General features: G+C 41.7%; 3 protein-coding genes across 4 annotated transcripts; all 3 read right to left on the reverse strand.

The window, feature by feature from the left end:
* Positions 1–2284: 2284 nt before the first annotated feature.
* On the reverse strand, positions 2285–4232 carry hoxa2b (homeobox A2b). Of its 2 annotated transcripts, XM_047598907.1 has the most exons (3): positions 3950–4231; positions 3640–3868; positions 2285–3185 (listed from the first exon to the last, which is right to left on the reverse strand). In XM_047598907.1, the coding sequence occupies exons 1-3, from the start codon at positions 4031–4033 to the stop codon at positions 2497–2499; spliced, it is 1002 nt and encodes a 333-aa protein (XP_047454863.1). In that variant the 5' UTR covers positions 4034–4231; the 3' UTR covers positions 2285–2496. The 2 variants fall into 2 exon arrangements, with proteins under 2 accessions (XP_047454863.1, XP_047454862.1); XM_047598906.1 differs by having other exon boundaries at positions 3640–4232.
* A 5214-nt stretch (positions 4233–9446) lies between these two features.
* Positions 9447–11464, reverse strand: hoxa9b (homeobox A9b). The gene is made up of 2 exons (XM_047598986.1): positions 10633–11464; positions 9447–10204 (listed from the first exon to the last, which is right to left on the reverse strand). Exons 1-2 carry the CDS (start codon positions 11144–11146, stop codon positions 9966–9968), a joined length of 753 nt encoding a protein of 250 aa, XP_047454942.1. The 5' UTR covers positions 11147–11464; the 3' UTR covers positions 9447–9965.
* A 1625-nt stretch (positions 11465–13089) lies between these two features.
* On the reverse strand, positions 13090–16836 carry hoxa10b (homeobox A10b). Its single transcript, XM_047599869.1, has 2 exons — positions 14663–16836; positions 13090–13791 (listed from the first exon to the last, which is right to left on the reverse strand). Exons 1-2 carry the CDS (start codon positions 15429–15431, stop codon positions 13517–13519), a joined length of 1044 nt encoding a protein of 347 aa, XP_047455825.1. The 5' UTR covers positions 15432–16836; the 3' UTR covers positions 13090–13516.
* Positions 16837–17823: the final 987 nt, after the last annotated feature.

Raw genomic sequence — 17823 nt, forward strand, 5'->3', positions numbered from 1 at the left:
ATCTAAACGAGGATCATTAACAGTCAAGTGACCCACTGTCCTGAATGATCCCGTGCCAACTCTTCCAGACGTTTAAAGGTATCTGTGCAACGACTGTTGCACCGGTCTAATCCTTAATCACATGTTGGATGTTTGTGAAAACAATATGAATTCAGCGTGACACTAGTTCCGCCTCAGGAACAACCCACTACTGCAAGTAAACAAAATAAACGTCACTCCTTATTACACCAAGTTTCTGTGCCTCCTGGTGTATTAAAGGAAAAAAAAATAGTTTTTTGTCATATTGTTTATAAAGATGTCAGTCATTTTTAGCCAAGGTCTGACAGGGAGCATTACCCAATCTAGGTGAAAAGACCAAGCCTTTGAACTTGTGGCTTTTGGTGTGAAGAAGTGAGTCAGAAATGTCAGCTCTGGCAGGCATGTGGGGTTTCAGATTGTAGTGTAGCTGCAGGTGTGGGAGGATGTTTGTTCACAGACTCTTTAACAGCCCACAGTTCCAAAGCGTGGAGGTGAACGTGTGTTTTACTCAGTACAACAGTAGCCTCCTGCACAGGCACATTTCTATTTTAGGTTTTACACTTCCAGATGTTGCGGTTATCATATTGTGACGCGTAATCTCACTCCTCACCGTGGATGTCTGAGGCATAGCTCGCCTGATGTCACTTCCTGTTCAGCCCCCTCAGAGTAGCCAATACATTCTTTGAGAGCCAGGTCATTCAAAACCTGACCCCCTCCTGACCTGGCAGCGGTTCCTCCGAGCTTGGAGAGGAGCGGAGAGCCAGCTTGACCTCTGACCTCTATGTGAGTGAGTGTGTGTGTGGGTGTGTGTATATGTGTGGAGGGAGGGATCCGCTGGCACAGTCTCATATCTAGTTTCCCATGAAGCTTCCTCTACTTGCCTGTCACCTCAAAAACACCTCCCTTCCAGTGGTCCCTGGCCCTTTCATCACACTCATTATCAGTTTGTAATCCACTCTCAGCGCATTGACCACGCTGCAGCGTGAAAAACACAATGCTGAGAAGTAAATGTCCAAGTTTGAGCAGGGGAAGTGAACGTAAGAGGAGATGTATTTGTGATTGTTAGTTTTCTTGTGTAAACACTGAAACAGTGTGGTCCTAATATACAATGACCTATTCAGCACCAAACTTAAACTGCTGCTTCTGCTTTTTTTTTTCTCCCAGATTATGCACAATTAGAATCACTTACAACCATTCGTCACTAGGAATAGCACTTCACCACCCACCTCCACGTTTTTATTGCTAGCCAGTATGAGAGCATGCACCACGCCGAGTATAGAAATCCTGAGCCTATAAACGTATCCCACCGCCCGCAGACTCTTTTCGGACTAATTAATCAGTCCCATTGTTAATCTTGGGACTCGTAGAATTATAAATTAGTTTTTTTGTTTTTCTATCAAGCATTTCTCTTGAACATGTAGTGGGTATCATAAAAAAACACATCTGCTTTTTTCCATTGTGGAGAACGCCTCTGTGCGTGTACTCGAGGATCAACTGGTCGGTGTGAAAAATTCCATCAGCAGTAAATGAGAAAATGGACGAAGACGCTCTGACGCAGATGGTCATAAATGTACCTCAGTTTTACATTTATTAAGTGTAATGGATGGTCAAAATAAATAAATACATTATCCTGGTTGAATGGTGCTCCATGGTCGATTTATAATGTGCATTTAAATATCAATTCGGGGAAAAGTATCCTGCGTAAAATGTGTAATATTTTAAAATCATGAAAAACAGCTACTTTTGGAAACCACAACGGGGAAAGGCGCGATTGTTAATCCAAATAGATTGTATTACATTGCGGATTAGGTCATAAACAAGCACCCTCAGTCCTGTGAGTTTTATAGGCAATAAAATTTAATTAGAAAGCCAAGGAAAGTCGTAGCTTTTGGCCTGGGACTACTAGCAGGCAATTCTCGCTGCAGATTTCACAGAGGCGATGGATTTTTGCGTGTTTGTTTTGTATGTTCTGCCTTGGAGGAACTAAGCCAGAAATGCCGTATCACAAGTTATCCGAACCCGTCATTATAATAATGATAATAATAATAAATTCCTACAATTATGCGTTTACATCACTTAGACTAATTTGTGGGAAGTTTAGATATAAAATATAAAAAACAGCTTCTATTCAACATTTTATACTGATAATTAATTTTATAGCTATTCTTCTAATTATTATTATTTTTATATATATAATTTCAAGTATGGAACAAAAATAAAAAATCTCTCCAAACTTATTGTGAAATAAGACCAAAAGTCAGTTGAATCCAATCAATGTAAAGTTTTATTTCAAGAAAAATACTGTGCTCAATTATAGTTTAAATCGATATAAAAATAAACGTGTAATATTTTTAGCAGCCCATTTTTTATTATTATTATTTATTTATTTTAACTTACCTTATCTTTGAGATCTACTAATTTTGCCCTCGCGCTAAATTTGAGTACATGGAGTGAACACAAGAGTTTAAGTTAAACATTTCAATAGCTCAGGTTCTGCAGGTCGATTGTTGTGAGTGTTTCGGAAAATAGGTCGAAAGTTTCCGATGACAGAGGCAGAGGACTTTGCGGTGAATCTGACAAACTCGGCGAGAAAGAGGACGGGGATGAGAAAATTTGGAAATCCTGCAAAGACACGTCCAGGACCGGGGAATGATCATTGTCCGGGCCTATTGTTGACACGCAGACGGGAGCAGTGGGTGTCGGGTTTGGAAAATGTTTCAGATTTTTCTCATTGCTGCTCAAAGGGGTAACAGTTGGGCTTTGGTTCTCCCCATTGTGTCCGCTCTGACAATGCTGTGAAGTCAAGGTATTTTGGTGGAAATACCTCTCCCTCTCCAGGGGCGTCCCGGCTGCGCTGCTGTCCTCCGCCTGCTCAAACTCGTCCTCCGGCCCGTCGTCCAGGCACGCGTATTTGCCCTCACTGTCCCGGTTCTCCTTGCTGTGGGTCTGCCTTTTGTGTTTCATCCGCCTGTTCTGAAACCACACTTTCACCTGCTTCTCGGATAAATCCAGCAAGGCGGCTATTTCCACTCTCCTGGGTCTGCACAGGTATTTGTTAAAATGAAACTCCTTCTCCAGCTCCAGCAGTTGGGTGTTGGTGTACGCTGTCCTCAGCCTCCGGGATGCCCCTGCGCCGCCGACATCGCTCTCTGGTATCTCAGGTGAACCTAGAAAATATATATGTAAAAAAAAAAGTTTTTTTAGTCACAGAAAGGCTGCAGATCAAAAACAAAACAGTGACACTGTTGTGCGAGGGGATCTGTGGGGTGAAACTTGTGGCAAGCAAGCGCCAGGGCTGGGAAGATTTATGGGCCCGAGGCAGAATATGATGGGTCTGCGTGGACAGGACAGGACGGAGGGTGAAGATTAATGTTCATGCCAGCTGCTGGCCCCTGTAAGAATAATCTATCACTCTCCATTACTGTCAAACATTAACACTCTTACACTGCATCACAAGTCAGTGCGTTAGTTGATGAGATTAAGCATGCTTAAATCAAAATCCTCTACTGGCTCAAAAGGACGCCCACGCTGCACAAGGCCCGGGATGCAGCTCTTTGCAGAGGGGAATCCTCAGACAATGAGGAGCCTTTTACTCGGAGGTTATAAATCATCATGTCTTGCCTTGGGGGGAGAAGTAGAGCGGCGAAGAGTCCGTCCTAGCAGAAGCTGCAGCTGCAGATGAAGAAGAGGAAGGAGCAGAAGCAGCCTGGTTCCTCTTGATGCTTTTCTTCTCCTTCATCCACGGGTACTCCGGGGGTAGAGAGACATCCTGCAGCGGGCTGCTGCCTTTCAGAGCCTGCTTAGTGCGGCTGTGGCGTGGGTGGATGCTCGGGTTCGGGCCGGGGACGGTCTGCTCAAAAGGAGGAGGAATCAGTGTCGTCTGTGAAAGCGCCGAGCTCTTGATTGATGAACTTTGAAATGCATCACCGACAGGGTTAGTGAAAGATGTCAGGCACTCAGCGAGCGACGGCTGGCTGTTGATGAAACCACTTTCTCGCCCAAATTCGTAATTCATCTCCTCCTCCTTGTCTTGAAAGGTCGCTGATTCCAAGTTAATTCAGGAGGGGGAAGCAATAATAATAAAAAAAATTAATACGCTCTTTATTTTCCACAAACTACTAAACTGGTTTTAGTCGTATGGGGAGACCTCTGTGCCATAAACTATTGCTTTCATGAGGACATGGTCGGAATTAGTCCGTGCTGCTTGTCACATGATTGCATCTGCCCAATGACAATTTGGGGTTTTTATCAAAAGAAGCCACTGTCCCCTGTGATTGATCGAGAAAGTCTGAGGGGTAACGCCTCATTCCGAGGGTAGGGGTTGCTTTATTTACACATCTTTTTGGGTCAGTTTGTTCACCACTGCCCCCCCTCCACTCCACTCCACTCCACTCCCACGAAAATGCCCCCTAAAGCCGTGCCTTCTTTTGCGCGTCCGCGCAGCCTGTCACGAGAGTGCGCGCGCGAGCGTACACGTGTGTTTCATATGTGCCCCACAAATCATTGCAGCAGCCACATTTGTGTCTCATAATGCGACCAACCTCCAAGTCGTTATCAGCGCGGAAGGCGTTAATCTTGGGAGTCTCTACAAGATTTGCTTGGCGAGGAAAGCCGCAACACACACTTCCAACAACATGTCCACCCCTCCCCCAAACACAGACACAGACACACATACACACACACGCATACACCGGGGAGAGGGAGCAAGGGAGACACAGTGAGATTAATTTTTAATAGATTTCCGTGTGAGTTTGCATTGATCAAATGTTGGCACAGCTTGACGCGTAGGCCTAGGCTATCCAATATATTATGTTTAACTTTTATCGTTGAAACTTGAGTCAATTTGAGAAAGCAGCAGGGTTATTCGCCAGGCATGTGTCACCATTTTGCAGTTTATAAGCCCCTGTCCAACTTCCAATTGCATTTATTTTATTTCACCTATAGGGCATTGTTGACCTAAGCCGCCATTCACACACTTCAGCATTACAGCATGGCGTGGCGCAGAGATGATTTGCCACTGTAGCAATTTGAAGCTAAAAGGTGGAGATCTGATGGCTGTTTATTACTGGGACTCCAAACAAAGAGCCCTGGTAGCCTGTGCGTGATCAATCTTTCTCGCCAAAAGGTCTGACAGCTCCTGCCCTAAGAACACATTTGAACCATCTCACTTAGATCATATATGGCCAGGAAGAGGACAACCTCTCCGTAGGCTCTTGGATGAGCTTTCATTTTAGAATTATCAGGATTTCTTTTTAAAGCAGCGTTGAGTGCAAGATGAGAGGCACCACCATTACGCACAACGATTTTTTTTTTTACGAGAGAAAGAGAAAAAAAAACACGACAAATCAGCGGAAAGAAGAAACTATCATGTTTTTCGATTGCAAAAAGGACTATAGTGGCGCATAGAAAGACAGAAGAGGGGAATGGATTTAGCAGAGAAACGAACGGAGCAGCTTTTTCGTGGGATCATTTGTTTGCTGAGGTGAGTGGGTGTTGGCATTCAGCAGAAATCCCATTCACTACCATACCTTTCTCTCTGTCAGACACCCAGTAGAAGTCTTTCTTCCTCTGGCCTGTTATGCGACTAAAATAATTATTGAAGCTCATATGAAATACTTGAGTTGTTTGCATGTAATTGTGCATTTTCAATAATTATAATAGATGGACAAGGGTGCATTCCAAATATGAGACTATAGTGTCATAATATAACCTCTGGGATATAATGAGGTTAAAGGGGAAATAAATTGCACTCCATTTTTTAATCTAACAATTTACTACCAAACCCCATCTGTTTATCAGTGACTGTGTTCAAATACCTGTATAAACCGATCATATTAATCCAGTCTGACTTTTGACCATCATGTCCTATATAAATCTTGGTTCATATGAACACTATTTATTTGCCATTACGCACAGATTTAAATAAGACACAACCACATATTTCAAAAACGAAATGCCTGCAACGTTTGACCCCAGTAATACGCTTTAAATAAATACGTTTTTGATTTTTTTGATTTGTGTTCTTCCTGCTCAGACTTCGATGATCAGAAGCCACATTTTGCTGTTTGCTCTGAACGAATGCAGACAAGAAGACGGTGTCTGGATAAACAGGGGAGGCACGGTTCCCGTCTGTTCTGAAACGCCAGGAGACATCTGGGAGGCAAGCAGGCCAAATACGCGACCAGGGTTGTTTTTAAAGGAGAATGTTTCAATTACATTGCCAGCATACTACTAATTTCATATAGCCTATTGAGTGTGATGCAAATGTTAACCCAGTTTTTTTTTAATAAAATCTGAGTAATTACATAATGTGTATCTGTTTTTTTTTTCAAGCTTGTAAACGCTCACATTTAATTGTCGTATATTACAATTATACAAACACACACATCCATCTCAGATATTTAGTATTTGTAAAACCGACGTGATTTTTGTAATATTTTGAGATTGTGTTTGATGGAATTACTGTTGTGTTTTGCATCTCGTTATCGTCAGCAACGTTGCATCATAGATGTATTTACATGCACATGCAGATGTGCATTTAATTCACATTGTAATTCATCTGGGAAAAAATCACTAAGTGTCAACCGAGCATTTATATATGTGTGTGTGTGTGTGTCCTGGAAACAAAGCAATGTTCCATTTCACATTATCATTTTATTTATTGAACCGCCTGGATTCATGGGAAGAAGTGATTGATACTTCATGCGCATTGTGAGTCTGCAAATCAAGCTGTTTGGCAAGCTGTTGTGAAATATCGTGACAATTAAACAAAAAAAAAAGACAAAAAAAAGAAAAAACATAACCGACGTTTTTTTTTTTGTTTTTTTTTTTGCTGTTGTTGTTGTTGTTTTCATCTTCTCTGCAAATGAAAAGAAAGAAATAGATGACATCATTCATCCTCACAGATAGTATCAACACCTCTACTACCTATAACCCACTTTAAGCAGTCGGCGTGTTTGTCAGTTCTTTGGCCCTTTGGTTAAAGGTTAATATTCAGTTGCCCTGCAGGTGAAGTCAAAGTCAAAAAAAGTGCACAAAAAAGGATTTTAGAAAAAAGAAGCCCATATTAAAAACCGACCTAGCATTGATGAATAAATAATAATGGCGTGTGACGGTGAGAGTAAAAAAACAAAAAAAGCGGACTCAATGAGTCTTTTCCCTGAAAACTGCATTAATCTGAGGTGTTATCACACTACTTCACATCTGCCAAACGTCCAGGCTTCTACCGGCACAGACGCACATCCACTTTGGATTCAACCAAAACAACAAACTATTGGCAGTGAGAAGGAGGAGGAGATGAAACAGACCCCTTGTGCTCATGACTTTACTCCCCTGAACTTCCCTTCCAGACTGGCCTCCTCTGCCAGTGGTGGTGTCATGAGGTTTGATGTATAGGGGTCAGGGGAGGTCACAGCAAACAAGATCCGAGCTACTTTCTGTTTTCCCGCTGTATGGGTGTTTGTATGGAAGCTCCAATTTCTAACTTAAAGGGATCCTCCACTTGCACACAGCAGTGTTAAAGCGCCCGGGAGAGACTTTACAGATGGTATGTCACAACTTGTGTTTTTTGGAAACGGGGAATATCCGCCTGTCTTCAAAAACTCAGTTTCTCTCACAAAGAGGGCTTAACGAGCTACATGTGGACTACCTTTTTTGGCTGAGAGAGGTGGAGAAATGGGTGAGGACGAGTGAGGAATGGTGAGAGAGAGAGCGGGAAGGGTTGAGATGTCCCCCATTCTCAAGTTTACCAGGGGGGGAGGAGGATGTCCAGCACAGTAGCAAAAACACAGAGATTCATCTGAGGATGTGTGAAGACAAACTCGATCCCGTGTCAAGTAAATAGAATCAGCGGAGTGATTTAATCCAAGTGCGAGCATGTAAGAATTCACACAACATGCATGTTAATATCATTTCAAATCCCTTGTGCAATTAGTGAAATGCAGACACGTGTGATTTCCACTGATGCAAACAAACTGTTTCAAAGTGTTTTACTTGGCTTTTTGCCAGAATTGACAAAGGAGTAAGAACCTCAGATCAAACAAGGTAACTTTTAAATTAGATGACTATAACCGAAGCAGAAAATTAACAGAGCATGCTTTTTTCCCTCTTTTTTTCTTTTCTTTTTTTTTTTTTTTTTAGCTGTAACCGCAAGACTGGTGGAGGTTAGTGTTCCCTGAACCCGTCATCCAGTTTGTTCTTCAGATGAGCCGCTGCCTCCACCTGCTGGCGGTCAGGGCGCAGCAGCACTCGGCAAAGCACAGTGCTTTACCACCGCCACCAGGACAGTTTTTGATTGTTCTCGTGTAAATTCTTCAAGGCTATCTCGCTGGTTTTTACTTTTTCCCCCTTTCAACTACTGGTAAACATTTTCTGATCATGAAGTGGTGAACATTTAGGAGGTTTCGGTGCGTGGCACACGTTCTGTTGTCTGAGAGCTCTTTCTGCAGCCAATCCACAAAATGCATGTTGCACCGAGACCGTCAGACTGTTGGTAGGTGGTTGTAAAGCAATTAGACGTTTTAGGACGGGCCCATCTGCACTCCTGACACACACCCACCCATTCTCTGAGTGTTGCCCCAGTGCTGCAGGGCCGCCTTCCAGCCACGTTACATATTTGACTGTTTGCCCGAGCCTCATCAGAAATGCAGCTTTACTGCTGTCACAGAGCCTCTACATACATGCTTTGCTGTTTTCGCACCTTATAAACAGTTTAGTCTGTGATTGTGGTTTATTGCAGAGGTCGTCCAGTGCAGTTTGTAAGGCGAACAAAGGCCAGAAATGTCTTTCAAATAACTCCAAACATAGACGCTGTGATTAGGTGACGCGCCAACTTGTTTCGTAGACAGTCTACAGATTAAAGACAATACACGTCTCCGTGGCCATGGTCTCCATCTTGAGTAAAAAATAAATAAATAAATAAATAAAAATGAGTTGGGGCCGTATTTATATAAGTTAACTAATCGTATCACGTCCACACAGGACCATGCACATATTATCAATAGAAATGAAACTTTACGCAAGATTGACAGAAACTTTTCTGAGGAGAGAGAGAGAGAAAAAAGAAGCTTGGCAGGCCCTGGGAAGTTTTGGTGGCTCACTTGGGTTGTTTGCGCCATAAAGCTCAATGGCTACAAACCAGAAGATCTAGTAAAAGTCCGTTTTTATCGTTTTTCCCCCTGTAATAGTCTAAAACATGTTCATTTATTTGTTTCTTTTTTTTCTCTCTTCACTTCAAACTTGGCTGAAACTATTTGGTTAACATATGTAGTGTTTTATGACAAACACTGCTGGCGTCATCTTATTTCGTTGTTGATTGTGTACGTACTTTTTAAAAATAAATAAATAAATAAATAAATAAATAAAGCACGTTTTTAGTCTTAAAGTGCAAAATTACAACAAATGAATAAAACGTAATCATTCTTCTCAGGTGCTATACAAACTACACTTTATTTTGGTTGAAATCAACAACGACGAGGTATTTCAAGTGTGTGCGCAGTGTTTTCACAAATGCATCAAAACCTGACAGCTAAAAAACACCTAACGTTGCAAATAATAATAATAATAATAACAATAATAATAATAATAACTTAAACGCTGCAAATAGGTAGCTGAGGGACATTCAGGTAGTCAAGGATCATTTCATGCAAATTACAAATGGCGTTTAAGTATTTAAACTTTTATCTTTGTGCGCCAAAACACAACACATGTAAATTCTGATGAGAAATTCAGTCTTCTCACATGTAACATGAAACACTAGATATCATATAACAACAACAACAACAATAATAATAAAATGATAAAAAATAATTAAAAAAAAAAAAAAAAACCCACCCAGCACTAACTTTACAACAACATGTGTAACAGGTTAGGAATATTAAGGACAGGCCTCCCCTAACCCTCCCCCCTTCACCATTTACGCTCTAATCCACCATCCGTCCCAGAACCAGTTAACTGTCTCTCCTTCGGTCTTTGTTTTCTTTCTTCATCTTCATCCTGCGGTTCTGAAACCAGATTTTTACCTGTCTCTCGGTCAAATTCAGGACCCTGGCTACTTCGTATCTACGGTCCCGGGGGAGGTACATGTTAAACAGAAACTCCTTTTCCAGTTCGAGGATTTGATGCTTTGTATAAGGACAACGCTTTTTTCTCGTGGGCTTTGCTTGAAGCCAGTTGGACGATGGGTCATCTGCAAACAGGGAGTCAAAACCACGACACAGGAGAATTAACGTTCTCAACAATACGGGTTTAAAACAAGACTAGTCTGTTTTAAGGACAAGGAAGACAGTTTCCTTTACAGGAAAAACATTTTTTGGTTTTTAGTTTACGATGAGCAATTTCAGAATTTGAATGGATTAGGATCACCAAATATTTTGGTGTATTTTCCACAGTGCGTCAATATCCTTCTGAAAATATCCTATTTTATCCTAGTTATTGGTCTGAACGACTTGAACAATTTTACTTCCTCTATCAATTTTATGACATTTTTAACTCTAAACGTTCTGTAATATCCCAAACTATTCGTCCATATTCTCAATAATTTTAAAATGAATTTGCTCCATCTAAATTAGACCACAAATCACACCAGAATGAAATGAAAGCCACTGCATCGCTTACTTGCATCTACCTCCCTCTTTTCCTCTCCTTGTGGGTTTTCTCCAGTGGCTTTAGACGTGGATGAGGTTTCGCAGGGAATCTCGGCGAGGGACGCGTTTTCAATGTCAGACAAAAGAGGTGTGTGCGTCTCTAAAGTCGTACATTGTGCACTCCCAATCACCGGCTCGGGTTTTATCTCATAGTGCATGGCTGTCGACGGTAATCCCGTCAAACAGAGGGACGCAGAAACCGGGTCCAACGCCCAGGAGCGCGTAAACATGCCATCGCTGTCGCCGCCCGTGTAGTGGTGATGTATATAGGTCGGAGTGGCTGTGGTTGGAGGGTGGGAGGAGATGGTGCTCCAAGACCCACCAAAAATAGAGGATTTCGCCTGCAAAGGGCAAGACTCCTGTCCGCCATATTCGGTGACCATAGCCTGCTCCACCCCTGCAGATGATGAGTACCTCGGGGCTAAATCTTCCTGCTCGGCAAGAATGCGCGAGTCAACATAATAACTAGTCCCCAGCGTCGACATTGCAAAGAAATGCAAAGCAGAACAAGAGCGCGTTACAGTCCGGCGATGTTTAGAAAAAACACATTCGTTGCATGTTAAGGTGCTGCTGTCGTGCACCAGCTAGAAGCTCAATGCGTCCAATAAGTTGAACCTTGCCCAGGACTGGATAGGGTGCCTCAAACACGTGACCGTGGGACAGAACAATAAATAATAAATCAGTCTACTGCTCAGCTAAATGGCCACCATTTTCCCCACCATATTTTAATAGCAAATCCCCGCGCCTTTATTGGAAAATATTTCGTTTTATAAGCAATAAACGGTGTGAGTTTTGTCAAGAGTTCTCGTGTTGCAGTGATCGAACAGAGCTGTGAATGGGGTAATATTATTTTAGAGGGTCAATTTGTGGAATCACCAAGTAGCCTCCCCCCCCCCTCCCCAAAAAAAGTGTATATTCATAAAAAGTTAATGGAGTTATTTATTCTCCAAAATAAAAATGAAATAAATAAACTTGTAATAATTTAATGATTTCGTCTATAAAACTTTTACTTTGGAAAAAAAAAATCTGGTCAATGTTAATGACTATATTATAAAATATTTCAAACATCTTTTTTTAACACATGGAGCAAATATAAAGGATCATTGGATTTTACAATACTTAACCATATAGGGCCAAGATGCACATATTGCGTCTATAGGGCTGTATGTCCACTCTGAAGGCAATCTAAAGCGGAAAGTGGGGTGCGGTTATTTGGGTGCTATATAACAGTCCTTTTTATCACGGGCAATTGGGTTGTTTTTCTTAAGGTTACAACCTGGCTGTCTAAGCTAAATATCACCAATAAAGCTCAGCCTTTGTGTCCTTTCTCTAGCGCAAGCAGACGCATCCGGCATTTCGAGGCAACTGGCAGACTGCAATGATCATAACCGAGGCCTTGTCTGTCGTTTCCTCCTGTCCTGGACGCACACAAGTTTCAGTCCTTTCATTTCCTAGCTTGCATTATTTACTTCCTGCCATTAAGATCACACACATGCGCTCAGAATCCCATACATATGCAATCCTAATATAAAGACGCTGTGGAAAAATGTGTCTCTCTCTTAACAAAAAAAAAAAAAAAAAAAAGAATTAAGGGGTTAGGTATGTGGACACTAAGAATGGCAAGAACCATCCCTAGGTATTTTACGCGCAGCAATAAAACACATGAATGCACATTTTGGAATAATATTTTTTTATGTGTCTGAAGTAGTCGGCCCCAAAATATTAATAAATGCAGTTAGTAATTAAGAGTCATTCACTTTTCATCATGCGACGAGTTTTACTGAGGTAATCAAGGCAGTTTCGTGTTGTGGGAGAGATAATTTAGCCCAACAACATGAGACTACCTAAACCACTCAACAGCCCGCTCTGCTCTTCAGGATTTATTATTATTATTATTCAAAGTGTATAAAATTGTGTAGTTTATCTTTGCAAAAAAGATGCTTCTAACATGTTTTTTTTTTTAAATCTGTAAATAATGTTAACAATCTAGTTTCAAACGGAACTCACACGGAAATATTACTGAATATGTGCAACAGCTCGAGCGTTTTAAGTGGTCCAGATACAACAGACATTTAAGTTACACATTTCACAATTTGAAAAGGTTAACTGCCGTCGTTTTTTCCTCGCAGCCGCGAGCAATGTTTTCAGAATTTTAGTAAATTTCGTAGAATATGATGGAAGAAACCCACTCTTTGTGCGGTGCATTCAGGTCTGATATAAAGACAGACAAAAAGCAGCAACGTGTGCACAACAACCACACATCTATTACAGGCTTAAACTGTGAAGGACATCACCCACTGCAGTAATATTTACTGTGCACAAAGCGGACACTGTCCAAACACAAAGGAATTTGCACTGTGTCTGAGCCAGATTTAGGATTTAACGCCACCCAGCTCATAGTCCGTCTTTGTGAATAAAATAAGAAGTATGCAGTTGCAGGCACGGTTTTTATTATGTGACCAACAAAGTGTGCAAATATTCAACAAACCTCTTGGGTTCTTTAGCTGTCACATAAAGGCCTACATGGAACTGTAACACAAGTATCCCAAGGGTTAGTCCAGCATGCAAATTCCAACGGTTCACTCAGGTTGAATATACAATATGTACAAGCCTGAAGCTCTGAAACATTGTGGTCATATTAGGGACATTTTAAATGGTTCAACGTTACAAATGTAACTATTTATAAATACAAATCCACGACAAAATAAACCAGACGTGAAAGCAAAAAATTTCGAAATGACAACAATCAATAAGTTAGCAGTAGGTTCTCCATGGACATTCTCACAGTTGGGTGGGGGGCTCTGCACAGGCGTCCTTGCCATGGATGGAGGAGGGCGCCAAAGACCCAGACAGTCTCATGAGAAACTGAAGTTGCTGGAGAGCTCTCGGATCCTATTCTCCCGGCTCATTTTTTTCAGTTTCATTCTCCTGTTTTGGAACCAGATTTTGACTTGCCTGTCAGTGAGGTGCACACTGCGGCTGATCTCCAGGCGACGCTCTCTAGTCAAGTACATGTTGAAGAGAAACTCCTTCTCCAGCTCCAGAGTCTGGTGCTTGGTGTAGGGGCAGCGCTTCTTCCGACCACTCTTAGCTGTGAGCCAGTTAGCCGTACTTTCCATTTTCCCGTCACCTATAAAGAAAATGAGCCCGCTATTAGGCAACAGGTGTGACAAACTCCATTAAATAAAGCTTATATATTTATAGAAATTATATGATGATGCAATTCAATGGCCAGACTAAACAAACCACGTTCAAATATGACAATAGCGCCTTCAAGTTCTTTAGGGCTTTTGGTTTGGTGCATGCCTGCTAATATTTGAAGTGACACCTGCTACTCAATCGTAGAGTACATGTATGCCGGTAGATTATCTGTCATTTGTGTAATATTTAAATTTTACGCACAAACTACCTTGCGCGTAACGTAACCTTGGTGAAAATCCCACATAGGTGCAATTCAGTATTTTACAAGAAACTAGTGTTGGCCCAGAGAAGCAGTCTGTAGCCAACTGCATCTTTATTAAGACATAAAACACAGGCTGCACAGTCTGTTGAAATCATAACAAGGCCTGTGCCTTTCATGAGGGGACAAATGAAATCAGAGTCCTGCGCAGGGCAGATTGAAGCAGATTGGAGTGGACATGTGAATCAATGTTAATGTGTAAAAATACAATAAGAATTGATACGCTCTTTAATTATTAAAAATACATATTGCAGTGATAAATGTATAAGGCCAGACAGGGGCCTTTTTTTCTAGAATAATTATTATAGCTTTCCTTTGATAGGTTAAATATCATTCAATTTTGACTCATGCCATATAAAGGAAATTTTGAGACAAACGCAGATCAGATCTGTGAGTAACTGGCTGTTTAAAAATAGCTGCACTCTTCCTTGTATATTTCTTTGTGGTTAAAAAAAATCACAGACGCTTTAAGAAGGGGGAAGATAACATATTCCGTGTCTGCTAAATCTGGATAATTTTTCTACGCTGGATTTCTCTTCACCTTTTACTGGCTTTTCTGGACAGTCCGCGCTGCATGTCTCAGCGGGTTCTGGGGAGGATGAGCTTTCCGAAGACAGGCGACTGTCCTCCTCTCTGGCCGGGGCGCAGGGCGGAGGGACAGGCGCCTCCTCGTGGTTCTCCACGCTCTCCGGCTCTGCAGAAGCAGCCGACGGCTGGGAGCGCTGGCTATCCAAGCGGGCAGGTCGATGCAGAGTGAAGTGATTCATGTTTGGCTGGACATCATGATAAAGCCTGCTGGTCGCGTATGTCTGAGATAGGCGGAAGTAGCCGGGGACTGGCACCGTGCTACCGGTAACGGGGCATGATGCCGTCGAGTAGGATATGTCATCTACTGTACCTCCTTTAGGACATTTTTCAGACTCGTATAGGCAATATGCGCTTTCCTCCTTTATGGTCGGCGAGAACGAGCACGGAGCCATATGCTGGCCGTTGGGCTGATCCACCCGACAAGACCTCGATGTTTCCAGCCACGTTTCCATCCCTTGAACATACGGAGCAGAGGAGGGGATCACGCTTTGTGTCGTTGGCTCGTTGCGCTTACCGATTCCCGGGAAGCCACCGGAGAGTCCATATGAATATTCCGACGCTGGCGGCAAATACACGCTGTTACTTTGGTAATATGGACCACTGTCGGTTCTCACGTTGATCAAAGAGTCCACGAAAAATGGATTTCCAGCTTGGTTGTTGGGGCATGACATCGTCGTGGTATAATTTGACGGAGGATGAAGATAGCCCTTTCTGGCTGACATTTCTTGTGCAAAACATTGCTGAATAATTACTGATACTCACGCTTCTCACTGTAGCCTGCAGCCAATTAAAACACCAGGCGACTACAGACTCCTCCCAGTCCGACCAGGCAACTCCACTGTGTCATATATTTTGTTTTAGGCTAAGTAAAAAGAAACTGTTGGGGAAAGTGGTGCATCAGAGGGTTTTTTAAGTAAAATCTCAAAATCTTCTCAAAACCGCCGCCTATAAGCCTAGAGGTGCCTATGCAAATCCAACCACAACAACCCTTGTGTGACAAGTCAGTTGTTGAAAGCTGTCCCTAACAATTATGCAAAATGCATAGCTTTATAGCCACTTTTACAGCACTGTAAAATGAAGGGTTCTAGAGGTGCCTCTGAGAAGCTTGGGAAGCATCAAAGATCCAAAATGTCCTGTGCGACTTTTTGGTCTCTTCACCTTTCAAGTATTATTGGACCACACTTTTTAAAATTCCTCATGGACTGTCCAGCAGAAGTGAAGACAGCGTTTCATCTCGTCGCATTGCTGGTCAGGCCGACACAAAGTCCCTACTTTCAGAGGCGTCCAGATTATAATTTTGGGCGTGAATAGTCTATGTGATTGCGCCCAGACTATTTTTATTGCAAAGGCTCTGTTGAGGATTAAAAAAGGTGACGCGCATGCACACTAAAGCAGAGCAAAAGCGCCACCGCTGCACAATGTCCCGGAGTAACATTTGCTTATATATTAGTTTGTTACCTAATAGGTTGCATTAGGACATTAATCTCGATATCGTGTCATTACAGGGTTGGCAAGAGTTTCTTTGTTCATTTACCTGTCAAGCAAACGCAGGCTTATTCCAAGGCCTTCACGCACACAACACCCATCCCTTAGAATCACATCATACGAGTCTCGAGTCAACACCTACCATTCACTCTACCCGCGAAGAAAGCACTCAGTGCACCTTTAAGACGTGCGTTTTAAATATGTTGTTAAAAGAATGTATAGTATTTCATTCAGTGGTCTTTATCGCACCGTGACGCTTCAGAAATCCGTGTATTTGAATTGGAATCAAACAACAAATACATAAAACAAAACACATGCAAGTGCAAAACGCGAGACGGTATACCTAGATCTATGAGTTATATCGGGTATATTTAGATTTTAAAATACCCAAGGACAATACCTTGACTATTTTCTAAAACAAGTTAGCCATGGGAAAAAAACAAATAAATAAATAAATAAAACGCAAAGCATAGGCCTGGACACCTTCAATATTTTTGAAAGGAGAAATGTACAAACGCACGCCTCCTTAGAAAAGCGTAAACAAGGCTGGCTTTTATTACCCAGGCCTACATATTCAGCTCAGCCTAAAACGAATCCGAACGTGGAGTTCACCATCAGATACAGCATCGGTTACGTCCATCTTCTTTTGAGTCTGGAGCCATAAAGTCTAGAAATCAGAGCTACAGTTTATGTGCAGCCATTTTATATGGCGTCAAACCTGCAGCAGTCTAGCAGCAATGAATGAGAATAACCGTTAACCTTACTGGATTACTTCCTGTCGTGTCTGAGCGTGAGCTCTGCGTGACACATTTCTTTTTCTTTTTTTTTTTAATTTCTTCATATTACTGACATAAAATAAGAATATATAATGAAAGAAAGATTTTGTATTAATCTGATTAATTAACGTTAGAAGCTGAATGAGAATCCCATAATCAAAATGTCTGGTTTGGCTAAGGCGCACGAACCGGCACAACCATACGCACAGCGGCATCAAGTGAACAGGCAGGTTTTAGGACATTCTAAATTTTGCCTTTTTTAATATATCTATATATATATATGCTTATAATGTTCCCTCGAGATAAATCAAATTTAGTGTTAATAGCTTAAGTATAATCTAGATTTTAAACTTTAAAATTAGAGGGCCACAAAAAACGGAATATAAACCTTTGTGTTTTTATTTCTTCATGCATCAGTCCTTCAACCTCTGCAAAACTGCAACCCCAGAACTGAATTTAATGTCCAAAGAAACAAACGTATCTGCAGCAAAATATATATATATATATATATTGCTAGATTCCCAATAATACTTTGATTACATCATTGCATAAAATTAAAAACAAAAAAACAACAACAGTTCCGTCAGATTAATGACTTTCAGATGAAGGCTAACCTGAAAAGACGTACTGTCTCAAGTCACATATAAAAATAACTGCTCACGAGATCCCTGCTGATAATATTTCTGTGCCTACCTTAATAAAATCCTGAGGTGGTGAGATATTCTAAATCATCTGAGCGGAGAGTCAAACTTCTTTTATATCTCAATTCACGGCAATGACATTGATCTGATGAGCGCCGCCCAGTGGGCAAAGGCAGCTGGCTTTCACTGCAACACAAACAGCATATTCCGAC

The sequence above is a fragment of the Mugil cephalus genome, chromosome 11 (genome assembly GCF_022458985.1).
Source record: "Mugil cephalus isolate CIBA_MC_2020 chromosome 11, CIBA_Mcephalus_1.1, whole genome shotgun sequence".
In the NCBI taxonomy this organism is placed as follows: Eukaryota; Metazoa; Chordata; class Actinopteri; order Mugiliformes; family Mugilidae; genus Mugil; species Mugil cephalus.